This window comes from Babylonia areolata, chromosome 27, assembly GCF_041734735.1.
Source record: "Babylonia areolata isolate BAREFJ2019XMU chromosome 27, ASM4173473v1, whole genome shotgun sequence".
Taxonomy (NCBI): Eukaryota; Metazoa; Mollusca; class Gastropoda; order Neogastropoda; family Buccinidae; genus Babylonia; species Babylonia areolata.
This window is the reverse complement of record NC_134902.1, coordinates 35566007-35576006: the sequence shown is the minus strand read 5'-3', so window position 1 is coordinate 35576006 and position 10000 is coordinate 35566007. Positions and strand designations below refer to the sequence as shown.

Below are 10000 nucleotides of genomic sequence, written 5' to 3'. Positions count from 1 at the left end.
ACCTGTTTGCACACATACACAAACACACCACCACGAAAAGTACAAGTGTTTGGATATGTTGTGTGTGCAGGGAAGTGTGTGTGCATTGTGTTCCACTGAGCATAAGAATGGCATGTTGCATGTGTGTAATGTGTGTATATCGCTATATGATGTGGTGCATGCGCGTTTGTGCATTCACACATGCACAATACCCATTACAAAACCTGTTGAGTGTCCATCAGTTGCCGTTGATTGTCACAGGTAGTGTGAATCACAGAGCAGACCACCATGGCCTCACAGCTCCCCAAGACGATGGGCAAGATCATCGTGACCCAGCTAGGGTCCAACTTCTCCAAGGTGACCAAGTTGATCGATGCACCTGTTCCACAGCCAGGGCCAGGGGAGGTGCTGGTTCGCAACAAGTAAGTGGGAATTGTCAAGGTGTTGTGTATTCATATATATATATATATATATATATATATATATATATATATATATATATGTGTGTGTGTGTGTGTGTGTGTGTGTAATTATATATAAATGAATGTGTGTGTGTATGTGTGTGTGTGTGTGTGTGTTCTTATGTGTGGTGTTTTTGTAAACTGGGAATCGTGAAGATGTTGATATGTATGCATATATATATTGTGTGTAAGTGGGAGAGAAAGAATGTGTGTGTGTGTGTGTGTGAATTTGTTTTTGTCTCTCTATGTATGTGCAAGAATGTGTGCAAGTGAGTACATTTTGTTACCATGTTTGCATGCATATATGAATTTGCGTTTGTGCTGTGTGTGCATGTGTTGTGTGTATGCATGCATTCTTGTATTTGTGTGAGTGCCTTGGTGTTTGTGTGTATTTTAGACCTTCGGGTGACCATAACCACCCCTTACCCCAGTGGGGAGTGTGGGGGTTGAGGGGGGGGGAGGGGAGTGGGGGGTGTGATTTTTCATTTTGATTTCCCAAAAGTTTGATCAGTTTGCCATCTAAATATACCTGTCTGCCAAAAATGAATTACGGTATGAATATGCCAGGGTATGGTTAAAAAAGGCACTGTTTTTGTATTGTTGCGAAAGTGTGTCATCAATATAAATGGTATGTTGTTGTTAGTGAAGTGTCCAATTTGTCAAAGATAAGATTAGTAGAGTTTCATATTATACCACTCAGCCTTCTACTATCAAGAAAGACCTGCTAAAATGTACCTGAGCAATACAGGCGTTCTATTACTGACCCAAACTCCGCAATTTCAAGTATCACATCGCTGCAATTTACAATGTTTTGTTTCGTAAAAAAAACATCATCATTAATGGTTTTTGCATCCATACATCCCACTTACATCATCAGGGGGATTTTTCACAGTTTGGACAGTTTTTCTGTCCACAATTACCTGTCCATAATTACCTGTGTCACTTAACGTCAGTTGCGGTTTAAGAATCCAGACAATGTTGAAATAAAAAAGAAGCCCATCAACTCCCCTCTGTGGCAGTTACGAAAGGTGTGACCAGCACAAATAGCAGACAGTTTAGAGCTCATTGCATAACAAACTCTAATAATTCCTTTCAAATTACAGAAGATATCACTGAGTTGTTCATGTGCACTACCAGACTGTGCAGTCTTCATTTTTTGCCACAAGAACCTCTTTCTTGTACTTCACATACATTAATGATATATTTTTGTTGTTGTTTTTTCTCAGTTTTGGGGGACTTTAAGATGCCCATTTGCATCCTCGGAGAGTTCCTTTGCATGTGGTTAGTCTTTGAGAAACTGTCACAGATAACGTATACCCAGAGCTTCCAACACTGAGGTGTTCTCGGATGGCATGGCCATTGTTTCCCGGTCACAAAGGCCTCAGTGGAGACCCTGGGGCAGATGCCCAACCGAACGATGATGTCTGTAAAGCCTGTACCTCTCTTGAGTTTTCCCAGAGTACCAAGAGAACAAGTGAAGTGAAACGCACCAAGACACACTGCATTCTTCTGGGACTGTTCATTTTGCCAAATGGCCATCAATGCTTTCTTTGCAACTGCAAAGACAAATGTGACAAAGGCATACTCCTGACCCAGTGGTTCAGTGACACCTGCAGAACATGTTGCAGAACAGGTTAGGCACAGTCAACTGGTGACTGCTGCTGCACATTGGCCAGATTCGTTCCAGCCAGTGACACCTGTAGAACATGTTGCAGAACAGGTTAGGCACAGTCAACTGGTGACTGCTGCTGCACATTGACCAGATTCGTTCCAGTCAGTGACACCTGCAGAACATGTTGCAGAACAGGTTAGGCACAGTCAACTGATGACTGCTGCTGCACATTGGCCAGATTCATTCCAGCCAGTGACACCTGTAGAACATGTTGCAGAACAGGTAAGGCACAGTCAACTGATGACTGCTGCTGCACATTGGCCAGATTCATTCCAGCCAGTGACACCTGTAGAACATGTTGCAGAACAGGTAAGGCACAGTCAACTGATGACTGCTGCTGCACATTGGCCAGATTCGTTCCAGCCAGTGACACCTGCAGAACATGTTGCAGAACAGGTTAGGCACAGTCAACTGGTGACTGCTGCTGCACATTGGCCAGATTCGTTCCAGCCAGTGACACCTGCAGAACATGTTGCAGAACAGGTTAGGCACAGTCAACTGATGACTGCTGCTGCACATTGGCCAGATTCGTTCCAGCCAGTGACACCTGTAGAACATGTTGCAGAACACGTAAGGCACAGTCAGATGATGACTGCTGCTGCACATTGGCCAGATTCGTTCCTGCCAGTGACACCTGTAGAAGCCAGATTCGTTCCTGCCAGTGACACCTGTAGAACATGTTGCAGAACAGGTTAGGCACAGTCAACTGGTGACTGCTGCTGCACATTGACCAGATTCGTTCCAGTCAGTGACACCTGCAGAACATGTTGCAGAACAGGTTAGGCACAGTCAACTGATGACTGCTGCTGCACATTGACCAGATTCGCTCCAGTCAGTGACGGACGCAATAGCTGAGTGGTTAAAGCGTTGGACTGTCAATCTGAGGGTCCCGGGTTTGAATCACGGTGATGGCGCCTGTTGGGTAAAGGGTGGAGATTTTTACGATCTCCCAGGTCAACATATGTGCAGACCTGCTAGTGCCTGAACCCCCTTCGTGTGTATATGCATGCAGAAGATCAAATACGCACGTTAAAGATCCTGTAATCCATGTCAGCGTTCGGTGGGTTATGGAAACAAGAACATACCCAGCATGCACACCCCCGAAAACGGAGTATGGCTGCCGACATGGCGGGGTAAAAACGGTCATACACGTAAAAAGCCCACTCGTGTGCATACGAGTGAACACAGAAGAAGAAGAAGTTCCAGCCAGTGACACCCAACCTGGCAATCTGTAATGGGGTGCTCACAGAAGATGTGTATCTGTTCAGAACCTGCATGAATGTGGTAATAGTTGCACCAGCTGTAGTGAGTTGAATGGGGACATATCAGTTATTTTTAGTACGGGCTCTTCCTTGTCGTTTGTGAAACATGGCAGGAGCTCTGGGGACTAATACTGAAGGCTAGGTGGTTGTGTCAATGAAGGATATGCGTCGCTGAGTACCGGTGTCTGGGCCTGGTTTTCAGAGTTTCTTGCTACGTTTTGATTGGCATTCCATATCATATTGAATGTTTTTTGCCAGATCCTAATCCTAACTCCTGTAAATCATTATTGCCTCCACAGGAGTGAGGAATTCACGCTATCAGGAGATATGGTTTCTGGCAGCAAACTGTTACTTTGAAGTCCATTGTAGCAGACTGCAGTTTCAACTTTAAGGACACAACTGTGAGACATGCAGTGGCCAGAGTAGTAGTAGTAGTAGTCTTCAGTTTAACGTCTTCCACTTTAGGTGATATTAGACGGGTGAAAAAAAAGAAAAAAAGGGAGGGGTGGAGGGTGGGGCATGGTGGTGGGAATGGTATTGGGCAGAGGGTGAAGAATGGTGTGTGTGTGTATGTGTGTGTGCGCATGTGTGCGCATGTGTGTGTGTGTGGTGGGGAAAGATACAGAGCACTGGAAAAAATAAAACATTAAAAGGGGAGACATAGGCACAATATAGAAGGAAACACTAACATCAAACAATTGTAACAACTATAACAAATGTCCAATTGGACTATGCAGCAAACCTTCTGCAATAACAGATAACATCTTGAAATTGTCAAAAATACATTCAAAAGAATTTTCCGAGAAGTTTGGTAAAAACGATTTCAGACTCTGACATTCAGTGGCCAGAGTGATTCAAAATATGCCGGTATGCTGACAAGTTCAGCACTTCCTGAAAGATGGCGGATTGCAGTGTCAAGAGCGATGTACTTTGGTATCTCCACTTTCCACTTGTGAAAGCGTATCAGTATCAGTAGCTCAAGGAGGCGTCACTGCGTTCGGTCTTCTTCTTCTTCTTCTTCTGCGTTCGTGGGCTTCAACTCCCACGTTCACTCGTATATACGCGAGTGGGCTTTTTACGTGTATGACCGTTTTTACCCCGCCATGTAGGCAGCCATACTCTGCTTTCGGGGGTGTGCATGCTGGGTATGTTCTTGTTTCCATAACCCACCGAACGCTGACATGGATTACAGGATCTTTAACGTGCGTATTTGATCTTATGTTTGCGTATACACACGAAGGGGGTTCAGGCACTGGCAGGTCTGCACATATGTTGACCTGGGAGATCGTAAAAATCTCCACCCTTTACCCACCAGGCACCGTCACCGTGATTCGAACCCGGGACCCTCAGATCGAAAGTCCAATGCTTTAACCATTCGGCTATGGCGCCCGTCACTGCGTTTGGTCAAATCCATATACGCTACACCACATCTTCTAAGCAGATGCCTGACCAGCAGTGTAACCCATTGCGCTAAGTCAGGCCTTGAGAAAAAAAAATCAATAAAACAATATAAATAAATAAATAAAATAAGAATAAATAATGATAAAAATAAAATAAAATAAATAAAGTAAAAATAACAAAGCCAAAAAAAAAATAATAATAATAATAAGCATAACACGTGTCTTGTGAAACAGGCAGTGATTATGTGTCGTTGTTTTTTCAGGGGCATTTTTCTTTCCAGTTAGAACACATTCCATAGAGTCCTTTGCAGAACCAGGAGCCTTTTGATATTCAGTCAAAACAGATGCCATTGCTGGGGGGCAGGCTTTTGAGCATTTTCAGTACAGCGGAAGTATCTGATCATGTGACAAGCTGTTACGGCACTAATCCAATTTTAATGTCATTCGTGGAATAGCTCATTCTAATTTCTTTCTGCAGACACAAGGAAATTAACTGTGTGGTGAAATAATGTGGATACAGTGCCGTTTCAAGCACGTATACCCCGAAACGTTATTTATCGGGCCCAAAGAAGGAAAAATGGCCTATATTTAACCTCCTCCTGCATTTATACAGTAATTCAAACTTAGCAGACAGGTAAATTATGATTTCTAACATAAAAAATACACATGAAAATCACTATGAACCCCCCCCCCCCACCCCACCTCCCATCCCCTGCCGGGGTAAGGGTTACCATTTGCCACCCAACAATTTGTGTGAGTGCATGTGTATGTGTTTGTGTGTTGATCTGTTTGTGTGTGTATGCATGTGTGTGCATATGTGTGCATATGTATGCTCTGTATGCATGAGTTTGTGTTCTGTTTATGTACTCTATCACCAAGTGCATGTTTGTGTATGTGATTGTTGGCATGTACATGCAAGTTTATTTGCATGTGTACAAGTGTGTGTGTAGAGAGAGAAGGAAGGCGTGGGAGGTGGGTTACCTCATGGGAATGCTACGGGAGAGAAACACACACAGAGACAGACTTTATGATGCGCAGTTGCAGTTGAGGCACTATCTAAATTCATTGTTGTGTTCCTGTGTGTGTGTTGTGTGTGTGTGTGTGTGTGTGTGTGTGTGTGTGTGCTTGCTTGCACGTATCTGTGTGAATATGTGTGTGTGTGTGTTTGTGTGTGCATTTGTTTGCATTGAACAGGTATGTCGGCATCAATGCCTCGGACGTCAATTTCACTTCTGGTCGCTATGATGCGTCCACTCGTCCACCTTTCGATGCAGGTTTTGAGGTGTGTGTCAACTTATGTATCCTTGTATTGTTCGAGTTGGTAATTGTATTGTTGAAATGAACAAATTTGGAAAGAAAAAAAAAAAAAAAAAAAAATCCACAAATCTTCTTCTTCTTCTTCTTTGTTCGTGGGCTGCAACTCCCATGTTCACTCGTATGCACACGAGTGGGATTTACGTGTATGACCGTTTTTACCCCGCCATGTAGGCAGCCACACTCCGTTTTTGGGGGTCACAAATGACATTGCTGATGAATTTCACTCTTTGTTTTTGTGCCCCCTTTTTGACAGCAGCAGACAGTTTGGTTGCTGTTCAGTTACCCCAAGGAGGCATCACAGTGTTCGGACAAATCCATACACACTGCGCCACCACATCTGTTAAGCAGATGCCTGACCAGCAGTGTAACCCAGCGCGCTCAGTCAGGCCTTGAGGACCTGAAACTTTTATCTAGATATTATGGAACTTGCCCAGCCCCAAATCTCAAGTAGTTAGGGAAGTGAAAGGGTTAATGCACACACAAGGGAAGTGAAAGGGTTAATGCACACACAAGGGAAGTGAAAGGGTTCATGTACACACAAGGGAAGTGAAAGGGTTCATGCACACACAAGGGAAGTGAAAGGGTTAATGCACACACATGGGAAGTGAAAGGGTTCATGCACACACAAGGGAAGTGAAAGGGTTAATGCACACACAAGGGAAGTGAAAGGGTTAACGCACACACATGGGAAGTGAAAGGGTTAATGCACACACAAGGGAAGTGAAAGGGTTAATGCACACACAAGGGAAGTGAAAGGGTTAACGCACACACAAGGGAAGTGAAAGGGTTAATGCACACACAAGGGGAGTGAAAGGGTTAATGCACACACAAGGGGAGTGAAAGGGTTAATGCACACACAAGGGGAGTGAAAGGGTTAACGCACACACAAGGGAAGTGAAAGGGTTAATGCACACACAAGGGGAGTGAAAGGGTTAACGCACACACAAGGGAAGTGAAAGGGTTCATGCACACACAAGGTGAGGAGAAAAGAAAATACACAGGCAAGCGATAAGTCGCCAGAGTAAGTCTCACACGGGCTGATGTGAATCTTCGGTACACATTCATTATGAACAGTGCTGGTCGCAGGAGTGTCGCACATGTAAGCTCAGGTAGACTGAAGTGCAGGTGAAGCAGCATTCCCTTGGCTTTAGGTAACTAGGTACAAAGAATGCAGAAAAAAAGGGGAAAATTCACCAGTCGTGTCAAACAAGTTTTTGGTTTGGATTCCATTTTCTATGGAATTCAGACTGTTTTGACCATTGAAATATTTGTTTTTTGACTCACTTGTGTAAACAAAGTGAGTCTATGTTTTAACCCAGTGTTCGGTTGTCTTTGTGTGTGTGTCTGTGTGTCTGTGTGTCCATGGTAAACTTTAACATTGACATTTTCTCTGCAAATACTTTGTCAGTTGACACCAAATTAGGCATAAAAATAGGAAAAATTCAGTTCTTTCCAGTCATCTTGTTTAAAACAATATTGCACCTCTGAGATGGGCACAAAAAAAAGAAGAAAAAAAAGAAGCCTAATTATATGCAAACTGCATTTACTGTTATATTTATATTTTTTGTATTCTCAAAACTTGGCACTTTGATCTGATATTCTGACCCAGCAACAAGAGCAGTCATTATTATCATTTTTTGTTCAAACAGGAACCTCTTTTGCTAAGCATGGAAGTTTTATTTATTTTGCAAACGTTTTGGTGCAGAGAGTAAAAAATGGAAATTACTCTGTAATTAATGCTAGGGGACTTAATTTGCTTTAAACTGATCTTTCTCATCTTAAACATTACATTTTGAAATTATACTCAATACATAAAAAGCTTGGATTTTTTTAAAAAGTGTATCACAAGTGAGTCTTGAAGGCCTTGCCTCTCTTGTCTATTTTATACTAAGTCTTATTGTTCAGGTCTGTCTTTGTAAAATTGATGTAGATACATAGACAGATAGTAGGAAACAGTCTTTGTTTTTCTATTTTATACTGGGTCTTATTGTTCAGGTCTGTCTTTGTTAAATTTATGGAGATACATAGACAGATAGTAGGAAACAGTCTTTGTTTTTCTATTTTATACTGGGTCTTATTGTTCAGGTCTGTCTTTGTTAAATTTATGGAGATACATAGATAGATAGTAGGAAACAGTCTTTGTTTTTCTATTTCATACTAAGTCTTAAACATTACATTTTGAAATTATACTTATTGTTCAGGTCTGTCTTTGTTAAATTTATGGAGATACATACATAGATAGTAGGAAACAGTCTTTGTTTTTCTATTTTATACTAAGTCTTATTGTTCAGGTCTGTCTTTGTTAAATTTATGGAGATACATAGATAGATTGTTATGGAGATACATAGATAGTTATGGAGATACATAGATAGATAGTAGGAAACAGTGATACATGTTCTTTTTCTCCTTCTGCATTCATGGGCTGCAAATCTCATGTTTGCTCACAGGTATGAGTCGGCTTTCATGTGTATTTTACCATTTTTACCCTGCCTTGGAGGCAGCCATACTCTGTTTTCAGGGGTGTGCATGCTGGGTAAGCTCTTTGTTTCAGTAACCCACCAAATGCTGACATGGATTACAGGGTAATTAAAATGCATATTTGATCTTCTGCATGTGTATACACGTGAAGGAGGTTCTGACACTATCAGGTCTGCACCTGTGTTGACCTTGGAGATGGGAAAAGTATCCTCCCATGACCCACCAGATCTGCTGATACTGGGGGTCAAACCTGGGTGATAATCCAGTGCTCCAACCACACCCACCTGACACATGTTTACTTTCAGAAGCATCGATTTCATATCTGAAATTGTGGTTTAATGGTGATGTGTCGGCCCAGGAACCAAGATAATCTGACCCCAGTGGATCAAACCCCAGTAATTCTCACCCTCCACTAGACCATGAGTGGTGGTCTGGATGCTAGTCATTTGAACGAGACAATAAACCAAAGTCCTGTGTGCAGCATACACTTAGCACACGTTAAAGAACCCACAGCAACAAAAGAGTTGTCCTTGGCAAAATTCTGAAAAAAAAATCCACTTTAAGATATATATATATATATGTGTGTATGTGTGCGCGTGATTGAAGCCTGACTGAATGACACAGGAAATGAATGATGAGCTACTGAAGGCAGCTGACAGTCAGCTCTACCCAGGTAGGCAGCCTGTTGTGCAAATGACTTTGTAAAGCGCTTAGAGCTTGGTCTCTGACTGAAGGCGGGTCCTATGTAAGCATCGATAGCATTGTGTGTGCGCCTTCGCCTAGTGACTGTGATGGATGGGGTGTGTCACAGGGACTGGGGAACATCACAGCGGTGGGACAGGACACCAGCTTCAAAGTGGGTCAGCCCGTCGTGTACCTCTGCATGGGTGCCTTCTCTGAGTACAAGGTAACAGTGGTCACCGTTTGAACTGGCGGTGCATTTGAATTTTTTTTTTTCCTTTTTTTTTTTTTTTTTTGGCCATTCGTGGGCTGCAACTCCCACGTTCACTTGTATACACGCGAGTGGGTTTTTACGTGTATGACCGTTTCTACCCCGCCATATGGGCAGCCATACTCCGCTTTTGGGGGCGTGCATGCTGGGTATGTTCTTGTTTCCATAACCCACCGAACGTAGACATGGATTACAGAATCTTTAACGTATGTATTTGATCTTCTGCTTGCATATACACACGAAGGGGGTTCAGTCACTGGCAGGTCTACACATATGTTGACCTGGGAGATCGTAAAAATCTCCACCCTTTACCCACCAGGCACCGTCACCATGATTCGAACCCAGTACCCTCAGATTGAAAGTCCAACGCTTTAACCACTCGGCTATTGCGCCCGTCAATTTGAAATATGAAGTCTGGCCTCCATACTGGGTCAGTATGTGTGTATGTGTTTTTTTAGTGTATGTGTAGCCAACAGCAG

General features: G+C 42.9%; 1 protein-coding gene across 1 annotated transcript in view; it reads left to right on the top strand.

Annotated features, from left to right (window-relative positions):
* The window catches only part of LOC143301072 (prostaglandin reductase-3-like), a 48119-nt gene that overhangs the window by 1982 nt on the left and 36137 nt on the right, over positions 1 to 10000 (top strand). The window contains exons 2-4 of the mRNA XM_076615078.1: positions 241 to 401; positions 5969 to 6056; positions 9381 to 9476. Of these exons, the coding sequence (XP_076471193.1) occupies positions 268 to 401; positions 5969 to 6056; positions 9381 to 9476 (318 nt within the window). The 5' untranslated portion in view covers positions 241 to 267. The remainder of the gene's footprint in view (positions 1 to 240; positions 402 to 5968; positions 6057 to 9380; positions 9477 to 10000) is intronic.